The 17,342-nt window shown below is 40.6% G+C and overlaps 1 protein-coding gene across 1 annotated transcript in view; it reads right to left on the minus strand.

Moving 5' to 3' along the window:
- Window positions 1-3,826: 3,826 nt before the first annotated feature.
- The window catches only part of EHF (ETS homologous factor), a 39,164-nt gene continuing 25,648 nt past the window's right edge, over window positions 3,827-17,342 (minus strand). The window contains exons 3-10 of the mRNA XM_079307896.1: window positions 16,144-16,243; window positions 13,507-13,752; window positions 13,133-13,192; window positions 10,703-10,771; window positions 10,544-10,612; window positions 7,620-7,679; window positions 4,975-5,170; window positions 3,827-4,162 (exon numbers count right to left, since the gene is read on the minus strand). Of these exons, the coding sequence (XP_079164022.1) occupies window positions 4,063-4,162; window positions 4,975-5,170; window positions 7,620-7,679; window positions 10,544-10,612; window positions 10,703-10,771; window positions 13,133-13,192; window positions 13,507-13,752; window positions 16,144-16,240 (897 nt within the window). The 5' untranslated portion in view covers window positions 16,241-16,243 and the 3' untranslated portion in view covers window positions 3,827-4,062. The remainder of the gene's footprint in view (window positions 4,163-4,974; window positions 5,171-7,619; window positions 7,680-10,543; window positions 10,613-10,702; window positions 10,772-13,132; window positions 13,193-13,506; window positions 13,753-16,143; window positions 16,244-17,342) is intronic.

Here is a 17,342-nt window from a genome sequence, read left to right on the forward strand (position 1 = left end):
ACTGGCTGCTCTGCACCACTTTGTCTCTCAGCCCAGGACACCCAGCAGGGCACCACAGGGGCTACAGGGTGGCCTTCACACGCCACACATGGCACCCTGACACCCAGCTGGCACAGCCACAGCCCCCAGACTGCAAATGCCCCAGCAGTCTGCCTTGACTTGCTTTTAATTGTAGGTGTTTTTACTTTTTTACCTCAAGCTGAAGAGTAAGTCAGAAGAGATGTCCCCTTTTTGTAGCCATCGTTTAGATGGAAAAATAACATGAAGGACAGGATTTCATTGTTTTAGCTGCTTTGATTCAGTAAAGGAAATGCTCAGTGTGAGTAATGGCATCCTTAATCAGCCTAGCCCTTGCACACACTTCAAAATACCTTGAAGTTAAATCAGTGCTGAAGTAAGGCCTTTGTTAAGTTTAGCAGCCAAACAAGAAAGGCAATCTAGCTGTGTTGACATAATGCATTATTTCAGTGAGGCCTGTGAGACATAAAACAGGTTTGGAAACCTAGTATCTTCACAATCAGGTTTTCAACATATTAGTAAATTTAAGCTTTTGTATTTTGTTGTAGTTACAGCAGTCCTTTGCTGTATTAATTGCTGAAAGCATCAGTATTGAAATAATTTTCCAGTACTGAAAGAATTCACATTAGTTACTTCCAATCATAAGACATAAAAAAGAGAAAATAAACATTAATCAAATAATTTATTTCATGAGTGTTTTATTTGAATTTATAGCATATTCACAAAAATAGAAACAGTCTTTAGAACCATTTTGTGAATACATTGTCTCCATGCTGAGATTTACAGTGGCAATAGTGAAATATCTAACTTGGATTTGTTTCCACATGTAGACATTGAAGATGATGCTGTGAGAAGCAAGCAGGAATTATGCAATGTGCTACAGAAAGAAAGATGAAAATGTAACTAAACATTTTAATGTCTATGTAGTTCAACAGCCTACATACAGTTTCTCAGGATGTTTTTAGAGCAAGTTGCTCTAATTCCGTGCAGAAAATATTGAGAGTGCTCATGCCAACCCTTTGACATTGTGATTTGCATGTAACTGTATAAATACAATATACTTTCCTATCTAGAGCTTTATACATATGAAAAATTATGGTACAATAAAAATCTATACACATGGTGCTACCAGTTCAGCAGCTGCTAACTTAAAGGATACATCTAAAAATATGATTGCTCAGCCTCTGAAATACAAAATAAAAGAGCAATCAGAAATGCTTTTTGTTTAAATAGCAATTTACATAAAAATTCATCTCTTCATTTTCTCCGTTTGCTTAGGTCTGGTAAAAGACTCTCTTTGGTTGGTTGCATCTGTCCTTGGCAAGAACCATAGTTTTAAACAGTCCTTTGTGTTTGTCTTAGGCAAAGGTTAATATATTTGTAAAACAGAGTAAATGTTGGCTGGCTTCTATTCCAACTTTGTGTTATTGTAATGCTGAATGGCAAGTACCTACTACACTGCAAAGTTCTGCAGGGTGGAAACAGAAATTTGCAGACTTCCACGTCCTGAAAGATGTGACAGTGGAAGACCATTTATACTGCACCCCAACGTATACCACTCTCTCAATTTATACAGTTTGCTTCTAAGTACAGTTTTATCTTTCAAAACCTTTAAAAGGAAGTTGAGCTGCTGCTCAGCAACCAAGTGGTGACACACATATATCACAGGTTCGTTTTATCTCCCAAGAAATTTTGTGAGAGATCAGGTAAAAAGCAAATTCATGAAGTATTACAATCCATTGCTATAAGATATATGTTAACCTGAGATAAGGTACAGCTACATTACAGATTTTTGATGGTACCACTGATCTCAGATTTTCACCCAAGGTGAGGAGGTGGTGTGAAGAGCACAGAGCAAAGGGCTACAAATAACCATCAGATAATGGGAAGAAATGGTCTTAGGAGCAAAGTGAAAGTGCTCTTCTCATCTGGTTGTCTAATTCTTGTTACATGAACTACAAAATAATGTTAAAGGAAGTGAAATGTAGCAAATTCAGCTAAAAAAGGAAATTACTGGGTTGCGCAAAAGCAAGCAAGGCTAGCAGAGAAAAAAAAAAATAACAAAGAGAGATAGACTGAGAGAAAAGAAATGCTTTGAAGTACACAGGCTTATTATTTGATTTGTAAATAAGATGAAGCTCTCTCCACCCAGGTTATGAAAAGTAAAAATTGTCATGTATGGGTAATTGATGGTGACAGCTCTGGCATACACAGTGTAGGAGGTGGTGCTATTGTTTAACATGCCCTACATGTGTAGATAACAAGTCAGGCTCTCATGTTTGCCTACAAATTGTTGCTAAGCACATTTCATACCCTTCATATTGATACTTCTGTTGTCTCTTGGTTTCATCTCTATTTCCTTTTAAGACAAACAAAAATGGAATATCCTGCAACCTCCAGCTGTATCTTGCTGTATTTCAAGCTAATATGGATTCAAACCCAGGGGATGTCTCAGGAAATAGATTCTGGGTGAATTTAATATTCTTAATTTCCTTTTTTTTTTCTTTTTCGTTTTGTAATCTTGGACTTCTCAGTCCCTATTATTGCTTTTCAAATTCCCCATCCCTGAAAAAGTGATTTGAAATTGATGTTGGTTTCACCTCTGTTAACATCACCAAGACAATCCTGTTTCTCGACTCCCACATCTCACGTACTCAGTGACCTGGTGAAGTGCTGCCTCCTCTAGTTTTTATTTCCCTACGTTCTGCATATGCTCAGTGCTGGCAGAAAGCATCTGTGAATTGGAGAAAGGAGAAGCTGCCAATGAATGCTCAGTGTCTGCATAGCACTGCTAGAAGTGAAGCCAAAATACTGACCCACATCTGAATGTCCTTAAAATCTCAGTGTCTTTATGTTGAAGAGGTTTTTCCTCCAACTAAGAATCCCAAGCACAAATGACAAATAAAACTACAGTATAGAACTGGAGGAAAACAAAGGGAACTAATATGTTACATTACACACAGTTTAGCTTTGCATTTCTCAAAGGTTTTTTGAAAATTTCTGTCCCAGTGAGACTTGACCTTCCAGGAGGACCACACAGCTTGAAGCAACTGGGGAGACTGCTTCCTCATGCCAGGGGATTAGTAAACATTCTGCTTGCCCACCTCCTCACTGCTTCATATGGCACAGATTTGAAAGCTTTCATTAGAAGTGCAAGAGGGTGAGAGGGTTATTAACATTCCTACTGGGAAACCAGTGCCTTTTAATACGTTTGCCCAGTCAGAAAAGAATTCCTTCAACAGCTTTTGGTCCACAAGATTGACACTCTTCCAGCTGTTCACCCCAATGATATTAGTTAATAAAAAACAGCTTTCCTCCTGGGGTGAGCTGAATGCTCTTTGGAGGTTAGGCAGGACTTTGAGTATTACTCAGGTAAGGTCTGGTCCTAAATGTCAGCCCACAAAAGAAGGTCTCAGTGGTGGAGGTAGTATGTGTTCTCCAAATAAATGCTGACAGCCACCTTGAAGAGCCACTGTTCTTGTGGCTGAGATAAGCCAGCTGAAGTGGAACCCACTGTCAAATTCAAGAAAAGCAGCTGAAAGCCAGCAAAGTATTAAAACACTCAGAAATCAGAGTAGGGAAGGAACAAGTGGTATTGGCCAAGGAAAGCTATAAACCATCTGACTATGGAAGAAGGCTACTTGGCTCAGAGATGCTTTACTGTTTCCTCCACTTTTTGTTGCCTTCCAAAGTGGATTATAATATTCCCTAAATGCCCTAATATTCAGCTCCTTCCCTTTCTTTACATGACTCATAAATCACATTATGCCTGTATGATTTAAAAAAAAAAAAGAGGAAAACTTCACAAGAAGGGAAAAATAATCATAATTCTATAATGTTAACTTATATCACAGAAAACTGTGTACATTTTTTCCCCATACAGGACATACTTCAAATAAAATAATTTTAACACCAATAATGATAATGTTCTTTCTTCCCGACAGAAGTAGAATTGTTTTTTCACCCCAGTTTGGTACATAAATATAAGAAAATAGTCTTTGAATATTTACATCCAAGTGTTTTAAATGTTATTTCTTGATATATTTAATTTTCATTTTCTCTCCAACCACGGGCATTCTTTCCAAATTTATATACTAATCTCCGACCATCCACGCGCTCAAGGATTTCTCTTTTGTAATAGTATCTGTTAAAATAAAAACAGAAAAAGTCATAAGAGTAAATTCACCTATGGTCCTAAAAGGCCACTGCCAACTAGACAATCCCTTAGCTAGCTTCAAAAGTCTTTATTTTCTATTGAGAGATATATATTTATAATATCTAAGATCATTATAATTGAATGACAGAGAAGGAAAAATTGATGTTTTCTTTTTCCTTTAGGTTAATTAGTTTCTGAGTTTTAATTTCACTGTGTTTCAGGTCAAAGCATATTGCAAGATTTATCACACACTCTTATGAGATTTCATTGGGGTTTTTTTTCCAGATGAGCCAGAATCTGAAAATCAGACCAGGAAAGAACCTCAGCATCCTTTTAAAAATACATCTTGAAGTTTCAGATTACGGAAAAAGTCTCAAAATGTTAAATCAAAGAGGAAAGAAAATCCTAACACCAATTTTAAGACAATGGATGTGGGGTATGCCTAGTTTCTGAATGCTGCTGGAAATAGCAAGGTCTCCAGCCATTACTGGGTCATTTAAACATTCTCAGGTTTCTGCAATCATATTTCCTTTCTACATTGGTTGTTTGGATGGAGAAAAACAGAATTTATAAATATACATATATATATATATATATACACAATTATTTTTGTGCTCTATATCCTATAATCTACAGAAACAGAAGAAAATAACACAATGCTACAATCTCAAAACTAGTGTGAGAGACTGTCAAAGAAAGCAACTGCTGCTGTTTGCAAATCATTTTTAAAAGTCAGAGAAATTCTCCATCCAGTTGGTCTGTGTATGTGCTGCAGTCTTTCTCAGCAACATTGAGCTCACCTCATAGCTCGGCTGAGTTTCTCATAAGTCATGCTGCTGTTGTTTTTCTTCTTTCCCCACAGCTGAGCCACAGCTTCAGATTTTAAAAATCTGAAGACACCTTCTGACCGGTCTTCCCACTTGATTAATCCTGGGTTTTTCTCAGGATTGAGAAGAATATCTCGAATAAATTCCCAAAGATGAGTTCCTCGAGGGTCTGAAAAAGGAAAGAGGGCAGGAAGGGGTGTCTCAATAGCTCTCTGGGCCATGCTTGCAATTTTTATGCCATCTACAGAGGGTGAACACTCAAGCCATAGTTTCTGGAACACTGGACCCCCACCTCAGAGAAAGTGAAAACCACTGGCAGCCTTTAGACTGCAGGTAAGCATTGGCCTCAGGCAGTCTGAGCCCTGTGACAGGCAGGTAGGAGCCCCAGCAGCCAGGGGAAGCAGAGTCCAAACCACCCACTGCTTTCTTCTGCCTTTGGCACTATTTCCGCCCTAAAGAGAACATGTTTAAGTCTTCCCCTCATCTCATTTGCCCATTTCTCCTGATCCCTGTCTACAGCATAGCATGCAACCTAATATTATTGTGTGGCACATGAAACAGCCAAGATTAACATGAAGCAGGCACCAAACCTCCATGCATTTAAAAGGCAGACAGAAGGTACGGGAGGTGAAGTGCCATTCTGCATGAATGACTAAGTAAGAAGGTGTAGAGTAGATAGAAGGACAGTGAAAAAACTGTAGCCAGCCAAAACTGTATGTTAAAAGTGAAGCAAAAAGTTTGATCACAGTGTAGAAAAGATGACAACAGATCTCCAAGTTCAACGGGTAGACCTCTCAGTTTAAGCACAAATACATCTCATTGTTACTATAAAGATAGCACCAGAAAGTCCAGGTTAAAAAAAAAAAATCTATCAGGCCAGATGAAGTCATTTACAAATGAAGAATAACAAACACAGTGACAAGGTGAACAAGAAAGACAGCACTCCTTTGGTCTGACTTCAAAAGCATGTAATTAGACCAAATTAAGAAGGAAACAAGCTAATCAAAGATGTGAAGGTAACTTGAAAATTGTATATAGTGCAGTATAAGTAGAATTAGATTTCAGTCAATGAATTCAATATTTCTCTTTATTAATATAATTGCTTTCTGGATCCATTAAAATGTGGTGGACTTGGCCTATCTGGACATCAGTAACTTATGGTCATGAAATGGAGCAGTACTGAAGAAACTGGAAATGAAGGGGATTAGCCCAGACTGCCAACATGACCTGTTTTGTATGCCCAGGCTGTGATTTGAGATGTTAAAATCACAGAATACCTCAAGTTGGTAAGGACCTATAAAAATAATAAAATTTTGCTCCCTGCTCCTCACAGGACATCCTAGAACTAAACCATGTGACTAAGAGCATTGTCCAGACACTGCTGAACTCTGTCCAGCTTGGTGCTGTGACTGCTTTCCTGGGGAGCCTGTTCCAGTGACTGACCACTCTCTGGGTGAAGAACCTTCCCTGTTGTGCAGTCTAAACTTTTCCTGGAACACCTTCAGTCCATTTCCTCATGTGCTATCACTGGGCACTAGACAGAGGAGATCAGCACCTCCCCCTCCACTTCCTTCCCTGAGGAAGCTGGAGACTGGAATGTGTCAACCTTCAGCCTTCTCCAAAATGAACAAGCTAACAGACCTCAGATCTACAGGTCTTTCCTCAGACCAGATCTGTCTAATCCTTTTGTGAACAACCTTTTTATACACATACACACAAAAACCAAAAACACAAACAAAAAAACCCCACCCAGATATCTGTGTACAGATATAAAGTTCAGGAGTTCTGTTAGGGCAAAGAGACAGAACAAGAGTAAGAAGAGTCAGGAAGAGACATAATCTGGAGGTCATATTGAAACAGGATGAACCTAAATCCTATGAAATGCAGTGAAAGACCAATACTAAGCTTTCCTATTACAATCAAGGAATTAAATAGGATGGAAAAGACATACATAGGATATTTTCAGCATTAAAAAATGTCGCTAAAGTACATTAATGGAACTATGTACAGAAATCACAGTTGTGGTATCCTGTCTTCAGAGTCAGGTTGAATAAAAACTAGCAGAAGATGTAGGTGAGGAGAGGGGAAAGACTGCCATATCAGGGGCTAAGAAGGTGGAAAGACTGAGGCACAGGTGCTTGCTTCACATCCAGAAGAGATCACATCACATCACACACAGGTGATGTCGTACAGGAGAAGTTCTGCAAGGAGATGCTGAGCAGGGTCTGTGGTGTGTGCTGCCCCTGGCAGGCACAGGCACGAGCATGACTGTGCCCACGCACAGGCCCTCCTGATTTAATCCCGAGTCTTCCTCATCATTCCTTTACCCCACTCCACCAGCCCAGCTCAACAGGGCAGAGGAAGCTGGTTTCTGGTTGCTTGCCCACAGGCCCTCACTGATATAAACAATTTGAAAAGTTTAACAATATTGAGCCCAAAAATGATGTAAACAAGCAGCACTAGACAGTCAGATCCTTTCAGAATTCAATCACAATAATGATTTAATGAGTTTTGAGTTCAAAATGCTTCCTCTTCCCTCCCAAAGAGGATCTGATTTTCATTTGTTTCTTTTCCTTCAGTCAACTAACAGATCATTATAAGCATGAGTTTTGACTTACTGTGCTTCTTGGTGTGGGACTTTGGGGTATGATCTTGCGATTTTTTTGCGTCTGAAGAGTCTGCAGAGAAGGAAAATGAAGCCTATTTGTAAATTTGATTAAAGGCTTTCCATTGACTAGCAGGTTGAAAGAAATAAAACCACAAAAAAGAACAAATATCTCTTCTAAAGATAATCACTTTTCGGAAGGTAATCTAAGTGAGGAGGGAGAGTTTTGTTTTCTGTACTATATGCTAATCAGCACACTTCTCAAAGAGACCATTGATGAATAAAGAATGAATGCACAGGTAAACATTTGGCTTTTGAAAGCTAAATTTGATTAACAAATAGCTCACCTCATGTTGTGTGAGAGAGAGAGAAAAATAGGATGATCGCATCTGTAAAAGGAATCCTGAATTGTCCCATTATCTTAGTCTTTGCTGAAGCACGTATCTTTGGGGGCTTATTTGTTTCTGAAGAGATGATCTAATGGGAAATGTATGTGCTGGTACCAATGCACAGAACACCTACTTGACTAAAACATAATGAACTGGCAAAGCGCTGTTGTTTAGGGGGGCAGGGTGGGGGAAAGGGGCTGCGCTGGTAGGAGTTTTTGGCAGCAGGACAAGCATATATTTTTCTGTGGCTCAGAGCCATAGGAACAAGCCATTTCTCATCAATGCTACTTTATCACCTGCAACCAGCCAGAGGAAGAATAGGGTTTCTGGCACAAGCATTTCTTCAGAAATGAAAAAAAAGGAGTTCCGCCTGTTCATGACTGTAACCTACCTCGCAGTCTGCACGTTCAACCCTCCCGCCCCCAAACCACCACAGCCTGGCTCTGCTCTTGAGCTTAATGAATAGCTTTCATCTGATTGCTCTAAGTCTCGCAAAATCTGTGGGATAGACCTGAGAGGGAGCCCCTTCTGTGTTTGCTTTTCAGCATACCTTGTCCCTGAATCCCATAAAGCAAAGCTTAAGGTCCCACGCATGTTTTCCCAGCTTCTATGAATGCACAATTATCATACTTTTCATGGAAACCAGGCATTTGCATGGGAAAATGACTCACAGGAAATATTTATTTGCATAGAAACTTGTCAGATTTGCACAAGCTACTGCAATAGCTGCATGTGAAAAGGTAGATGCAAAGTTATTCACACACTTGCTTTATTCATACATAACTGGAAACATAAACTGAACAAGACCGTGGGGTTAGGCCTAACCTCTGCTATTCTAAGTCTGATAAATTACTGTCCTTGACCCCCAAGCAGCAAACGTGCTCTGAGTCATTTTGCCTTCCCACTCTCAAAGAGCAGGAACTAGCCTGCACCTCACTCAGCTTGGAGGGGGGTGTGGTGTGGGGGAAGTAAAATGAGGCTTATATCACTGCCTTTCCTCAGATTATGATTCCCCATAGGTTATTAAAAGCCTGTGGGAACTCCAGGTAACGACTGCAGAACCCAGCTCTTTATTTGCCCTCATATAAATCCTTCTCATTTTAAAATCCCACAATTCGCTTGCAAATGTTTGTTATGCTCCACTTAGCTGGAAATGTATTCTTGGAAGTTCAGCTGCCTTCTGCCTAGCCAGTGATTTATTCTGGATTTCAGCTGTGTAAATAGCCTCCTGCTCTGCCACAGCTCCTACGTGGAGACGGGTTTCAAACATGCCATGTTAGGAGGCTGGGGCCTGACAGATGAAAAGAGTTATGATGCAGTTTCAACAAAGCCGTCTTGCAAAACTTTTGACAAAAGGTTACACGTTATTTGCATATGATTCAGGAATGAGCCATTTTTTTACGGGATATACAAATTTAGTTTTTACAGGAGGCTGTGCCCTTGGCGTGCCACCCTAGCTCTAGGCTTAAGCAGTCAGCAGATAAACACAGCGTGCCAGGGTCTGGACAGGTCCCCAGCCCTGCCAGAGAGCCCTGAAATCCTGGTAGACATCTGAGAGTGGGTGGAGGTGATGGGGAGAGAAAACAGGGTGCTTGGTTGGGGGTTTTGGTTTGGTGGTTTTCTTCTTCTGGTCAAGTTTTCTCTCTTATTTTATTTTTACAATTCATAGCTGAGTGTATTAGTTTAAACTGGATGTCCCTCGGCAAATCTAGCTCGGGAGGCTGGAGCAGCAGGGGATGGCAGGCACGGGGACTGGGGCCCACACGCACAGGGCTGCCCCCAGTACAAAGTCAGCTCTCCTTTCTCATCCTCCTTTCTCATCCTCCTTCCTCGCCCTTCCGCTGCTTCCTCCCTCAGATCTCTGCTGAACGGCCTCCCAGAAGGAGCCCGCCTCTCCTCCCCGCTTTGTGGCTGCCCTGCCATCTCCACTTGACTCCCTCCCGTCACTCCTTTCCTTTCTCTCCCCAGCCCCGGGCCGGGCCCGCGGGGCGCTCCCCACACACTGCGCGCAGAGCGGGCGGGTTCGCTCTGCCCCTCAGCCGGCGGATCGCTGAGATTCCCTGAGGAAGGGTTATCGAGCGCCCCGATGTCGGCGGAGAGAGGCTGCGGGAGGCAGCCCGGGCTCGGCGTGTGCCCTGCAGCCCGGCCCGGAGCTGCTCGGCGTGAGTCGGCTCTGCGGGCAGCACGGCCGCTGCTGCCCAGGGTGGGCCGCGGGCATCTGCCCATGGGCTGCACCGCAGGAAAGCGCCGCGCAGCTGGCATGGCGTGTCTCCCTCACACTAATGTTTACCCCTTTGACTCAGTCACTTTAGAAGATTACAGATTATTTGATCGTCTTTCTCTTGACAGAGAGACGACAGAAGCATTTCTGTAAAGAAAGCTGCTGGAATAATGACAGCTAATAAATCTGTCAGAACCATCGTTGCTTAGTTTAAAATTACTGGAGGTTCAGATGCAATCCTACAACAGAAGACCACAGAGACTATTACATGTCGGTAGCTCTGGGACAAGTGACAAACAATTAAAAATATAATTACAAGTTTCTTACCAGAAGATTGGTGACTAGGTGTCATCATGGAAATCTGAGCACGGCAGAATGTTTTACTGTCCAATAAGTCTGGGAATTAAAAAGAAGACGTTTAAACTAATAGCCTCAGACAACAACAAAGCCATCTCAGAATGCATCAAGTATTGTGATGTTAGTTACCTACTGTGCTACCATAGCCACTGTCATAAAGATAGTTCTCTTCTTTCCAGGACACCATTAATGATGGATCTGAAGGACCAAAAGGAAAACTGGATCATTAAAAGAACATTTTTTCAGCACAGAGGTAAATATTGAGCACTGAAAGAATTTAAAATGTTAAGGAAAAAAAAAAAAAGTTGTCAAGGGAACCAAGAAGTGAAGAGGCTATATACAAAATTATTTCCTTTCACTCAAATTATGCATGGAGTTTTGCATATTCAGGCAAATGTAAAGAACTAACTTTTAGAAATAATGTGGTATGCTCTTCCTTTTCTGACTAGTATGTCATTTATGCCTGGCCTTGGAGGAGGTTTCCTATGCCAGATCAACTCTAATTCTACCCAATCCAGTCCTGAATTCTCAGCCCCTGATGATTATGACAGTGCATTGGAGCCACAGAGATTAAAGTGTTCTCAAACATCTAGTAAAACAGAAGGATGCTTATGATGAGTATTTATTTCTATAATGGCAGAACTCGAAAGTCCTCTCTGAAACACAGCTTCATGTTTAAGCACATAGTGAGAAACATCAAAGCATAATCCTAGATGAAGGGCCATTTTATTCCAGGCACACTAAGTCCCTATTCTTAACCTAAAAATCACCTTCATGATTAATGAGGAATAATTTTTAGTGACCTTCTGGTCATATGGATCAATATAGGCAGAACAAAAGTATTGTCTTTACGACCTGTACTGATCTGGAAATTATTTCCTTCACAGTGCACTTTTAAGGCCAGAAGCCTTAAAAATCTCTTTTTCTTTTGAAACCACGTCAGAAAGGATGAGATATACGGTTCAAACTGAGGTTAAACCTAATTTTTTTCATGTTCATATAAATGAAATCAAAAACCCCAAAATGAGTTACAGCTATATAATCATGTTTGGCCAAGTTACCACTTATGACATAGGAATTTAGCAGGCATGCTAACTAATATCTGCATGTTTGGGCACCCAGAGCTTGTGTTCCGACAATAGCACACACCCTTTTCTTGCTTGGACACCTGATCTGCCTAATGCTGCCTCTGAAAACAGGCCTTACCCAGCCAGAGCATGGGGCAGTGTTCACCTTCCCATTTTGGCCTTTTTCAGTACCCGTGTCTTTGCAGCTGTGGTCGTTTGCTGGAATGAACGGGGCTTCCCCTCAAAACCACCAGCCCTGTCCCTGCTGTCTTACAAGGAGTAACTTTCCCAGTAGCCCTAATCCACAGTTCCTGCTCCCCCTCATACAGAAACTTAGCCCACTCCCACTGGCCATGGTTGGCACCACCAGAGCCCCACCAAGCCACTCCTGATCCAGCACATCCAGGAGAACCATCCGTCAGTCAGTCCTTCCAAGATGTGCAGCTGAGGTACTTTGCCCTCATCTCTAGTAGTAGGAGGAAATAATATTATACCAGGATCTCATAAATCAGGACTTAAAGGATTACTGGAGTTACCTCTATGGAAAGCAGCAAGGCTGCCTCATGCACATCTCCATATCACGCAAGCACGGGCCAGGAATGGATTGCAGATTGCAATCCTTGCCTGCTGCAAGGAGAATGTGAGTAATGCTCCTGGCTGGAGAGAGTGGGCTCCAGCAGGTTAGGTGGATAAACAGGCTGACAGTATTTGTTGGAGATGCCACATGCAACAGATCTGTATTTGTTCTGCCAGCAGATACCAAAACGTGGCTCATGGGCACACCTACAAACAAAGAGGCTGGGACTAGTGGGATAAAGAGTGTGTGGATATGGACAGGCGTGATCTGGCAAAGGAACAAGGGAAATAATTGTGCCTGAAGAGGACGGTTGAATCAAGCTGAAGTTCTTTTCTCAGTTAAACAAAGCCCTGGGAGGAAAGGGATCTAGCTGTAAACACACTCAGAAAAAGAACTGCAACAGCAAAAATGCAGATTTGACCAAACCAAACTACTGCCTGAATTTCAGTTTCGTTGAAACCTGTGAAGAAATTGAAATGTAACATTTTGTTTTCTTTCCAAGCTGGTTTTTTTTTGGAAATTTCCTGATGTTTCAAATATTAACAGCACTTCACAACAAAATATTTTTTCTTCCTTTCTTTCTTCCTTTTTTTTTTACTGGAGCATGTTGTTAAAATACGGTGTTTTGAAATCTGCTGAATGAAGCATAGAAGGAAGCCCTCTGCAAAGCTGCCTCCATGGAGCACCTCAGCTCTGAACATCAGTGTACATCAGTGTACTGCTGATACTGTAGAGGTCTCCCAGGAAAAGTGGCCACGTGCATGTGGTATTACCTGAAACTTCAGAAGTAGGCACTGACTGACATTCGTACTCTGCATGATACCCTTTCCATTTTATTTAATGCCACTTCAATTTGTCTCCCTTGGAAGAGGGGTCCCCCCTTTTCAAAAGACAATTTACCCAACTGCTACTCACCTGTTTGCTCTGTTTTCACAATGACATTATGAGATTGGTACATGTCACTTCCACACTGACCTGCAAGAAAGCAAATTAGCAGATAGGAGGTATGAGAATGAGCACAGAGGAATCAAATGTATTAGCTCCAAGCAGCAACTTCTACACCTGAGCCAGAGGGCTGATTTTGGAGCGGGAAACATTCCCTCTCCTCTTCATCCTTCGGATTTCTGCCTTAAGTCATATCCAAGAAATTTAGCAATATAGTAAATGAGCTATAGGCAGAATAGCAGCAAATATAATCTGCCAGGCAAGCTTCTGGGGAACGTAAATGACTTCTGAAGATCTCAGAATTCAGGCCAATGTACATGTGTCTCTCTCTAACATCTATTTACCATTCCATTTTAGGTGCTGGAGGTTGCTGTAAAGCAGTTGTCCTGCTGTCCCAGCTGCCTGAGTGAATTCCTGCAGGCTCATGCTACACAGATGTTCCCCATTGATATCAAACTCCTGGAAAGGTATGCAGTTGGCATCCAGCTGGTTCGTATCAAGGAGGTGCTGCAGCCACTCCCAGACTTGAAACTTAGTCCAGTACTGCGGGTGTATTTCGTGCCACTGGGTTCCATAGAAGCTACTGGATACTGGAAAAGAAAAATACATTTACTGTCTCAGATAGCATAATAGTCATCAATAGTAATATCTATAGCCAAACTTCACATCTTGGAAGTCTATGGATCTAGTCTTTAACATTGGCTCAGTAGCTATTGCTGGGGAAGATATTGTAGGGATTTTGGCCTCAGTTTTCCATCTAAAAATTGGGCATTAGTTCATTACGCACCTCTTGGCTGATTGATTTGCAGGAATTACCTTATTAATGTTGGCTAAACACACCAAAGTTCTCTGATAATGCATCAGAAAATGATGGCAAAACCTTGCAAAACTCTCACAAGGTGACATGGAAACTTTCTTTGAATAAGAACTTAGTAGGGGCTAAGTATGAACTGTGGGGTCATAAAAAAGAAGGTTAAAAGCACTCTCATACTGCTCCAGGTAAAAGCCTGTCAGTGTGGGCCATGGTTTCATGACAGAGTTAGCATTCTGATGGTGCAGATTATTGCTGTAGTCATGTACAGTGGTTTCTGAATGTAGTTGTAAAACTCATTTTTAGTTTTGGAAGTTGCCTAATTTTCTTGTTAGACTGTCTGAGTCTTTTCTTGGCAATCTCAAACTGTTCCTAGTTGTATGTCATTGCATGACAATAGTTTGCATGTGCAAATGGAAGAAATTGTACATGGGATGGGATCATTATGTAAGATAAGAGCAAAGGCAGGACTGCTTTGGTCTGTCCTCACAGAGTTCAGTGCAATTTATTCCCTGGGAAAGGAGGAAAATGGACTGTGCCAGACAGAGGTGATGGTGAGATAAAATGTTCACAAGTGCAACAAGGGTTTAAGGCTGAGGGAATGAGAGATTACAGGAGGAGAGACTGCCATGGCCTAGCTCTGCAGTGACCCCATTCCAGGATATGGCACCAGTCTGTTTCCAGTCTCCTCTAGAAAAAATTAACCACACAGTGAGAAATACTGACAACAGTGGATATTGCTAGAGGACTACAAGCACTAGAATTAGCACTAGAATTGGAACTTTTTAGGAAATCGCCTTAACTCAGGTACACTAGACCTCAGGTCTCCTCAGCTGAGGTACAGGACACAGTTTCCAGGTAGGACAAAAACAATCCCCACAATTATTTAGCTTTCCTTATCAATATTAGCCAACAAGACTTGAGTAAGTAACTCAGGGAGTTTGCAGGACTGTTCCTCGTCCTTCCGTTGAAGGATTTGGGGAATGAGTGTAAAAATTATTAAAAGTGTGGTATGTCAGAGAAAAAAGGTTTTCTGGTGCTGACAATATCCCCTGAAAAGGAGGATTTTTTATTCTTATCGCTTCAGAAGAGTAAAGTGATTTCAAAGGCCACTAGAATCCTAATGTTAGCAAAGATAACTTTAGTGAGAGAAGAAAGTAGCTTAGGTAAAAGTAAGTGAGGTGGTGAATTATTGTGCAGCCTGGTCTGAGCTTTGAGTTTCCTGTCCCTCTAAAACATCAGTGAATCCTGAGGATTTTCACCCTGGAAATTTGATATAGACCCCCACCATTTTCCCTCCATGAAATCCTGTGGAAGAGTGAAACTCAGATACTACTTTTTTCTGTATGGCACTGTTATAGACAGACAGCTACATTTATTAAGCACATGTTGTTGTATTCCTGTGTATTTAGAAATTACACATAAAAAAGAATAAATATCTCATTAAGTGGGAACTTTAATTGTAATTTTTGTTGTAATATTATTTGGATCAGAAGGACAAGAGCAGCATGTGATTGTCCGCTTCGATTTTAAGTTTTACCTGTCCACTGAATAATGAAAAGAATTCTAAAATTATGTCAAGCATCTATAGAGATATAGGTTTATATATATTTTTCATACTGAGAGAATATATATGAATACATTTTATATACACATATCACATATACATAATCACAAAACAGTAAGAAGAAAAAAAGAGAAAAGATCACAAGCCACAAGCTATCTAGTGCTCTAATGCCAGTTTAATTAGAAAGCTATCTAGTAATTTGAGCTGAAAAAGCAAATACAGCAAATGAGCAAAAATACTATTCCCCTGGAAAGCCAGAGGGTTGATTAGCATTAAACAGTAATGTTGGTTCAGAGGAAGCACAAGGGGTAAAGGTACAAGAGAAAGAATTCTGGACTGAGAAGAGAGAACTTCTGGCACTTTCAACACCATTAAATTTTAAGAAAGAGAGCCAGTAAGGAAATGAACAATAAACTGGTCCCTTTTTCAAGATCAGCTTTTTTAAAATGAAGTAGCAAATGAAAATTTTTCTTACCAGAAGTGAAACTCCAGTGAACTAATACTACTGAAAAATAATACTCACACATGCTTAAAGGTGTAGCAGCCCCTTTCCCCCAGCCTCCCAAAAAAGAATACAGCTCAGAGCAGCTGAATTCCTCCTACCATTGCATGTGGAATATCCGTCTGTCCAGGAAGGCTGCTGGTGGAGTAGATTGCTGCTGGAATTGATACTCATCCTGCCAGCTCCTTCCAAAATCATGATCTGTAAGTGAATCAAACAGCTTGCTTAGTGAGCGGTGTCTAGTCCAGGAGATAAATGGCAAAAAAAAAAAAATCCACTGAAGGTAAAGCAAGGAGGCCAATTCCATCTGTAGACGAAGATACAACTGAAATCAAGAACATGTTGACACAACCCCTTTTCCACTGCCACAAAATCTCCTTATGATAAACATTACCATGATTAATTTGCATACGCAAGAAGCAAGTTTCTACAGCTGCCCATCCATAAATGAATAATCTGTAATCAGAAAAGAAGCCGAATGAAAAGACGAGGCTCCTGACAGAGCAGTACATGAAAACTGCCAAGCTTTCAGAAATTAAATACTAAATAGTTTTACTTTTTTTTTTCCTGCTTTAAAGAGAAGTATGATTTAAACATGTTCTTCCTTTTTTTTTTCTTTTTTTTTTTTAAGAGAGAGAAAGAACTTTCCAATAATTACAAATGAAACTATACAATTGACTACAAGCCATGCTCAGAAAATCCCTCTCACAGAAGGATACACATAATGTTACAGGGAGGTAGCCTTACAGGGAATATCTTGTCAGCTGACCCAGTTTCTTATCTGATCTGTGTCAACAGTGTCTATAACACTTCTTGGTAACAAATATCACAGATCATACATTTCCACCCACCAAAAAAATCAGATGGTCAAAGATCATGTAAATGAGACAGCCATTGTTGTCACAGAATCAATATTTTGGAGTGATACCACCCCCAAGACAGCATTCCCTCTTTTAAGCAAGCTTTCCTTTCCATGTATCTTAGCATTAGCACTAGGAGTAAAATTGTGCTTTACTTTTTTATACTTTAAAAAAGCTCTACTTGTATGACATTCTAGAAAAATGTTACATTTATCCCATGCTTAATCATTCCAATGAAAGTATACAAAATTCCCCAGTGATGGGTATTCTTGATGTTTTACACTATCTTTCAGTGGTGTGAAGTTGTAAAGTTTAAAAATATACATTATAACCAAAGATATTATTGAGAAGATTGGGAAAGTAATTTGTTAAATGTTACAAAGGCTTTGGATTGTAATTCTTATATACATAAGGAAAAAAAGAAAACCAAACCCCTGTTC

This window comes from Erithacus rubecula (genome assembly GCF_903797595.1).
Source record: "Erithacus rubecula genome assembly, chromosome: 6".
Classification (NCBI taxonomy): domain Eukaryota; kingdom Metazoa; phylum Chordata; class Aves; order Passeriformes; family Muscicapidae; genus Erithacus; species Erithacus rubecula.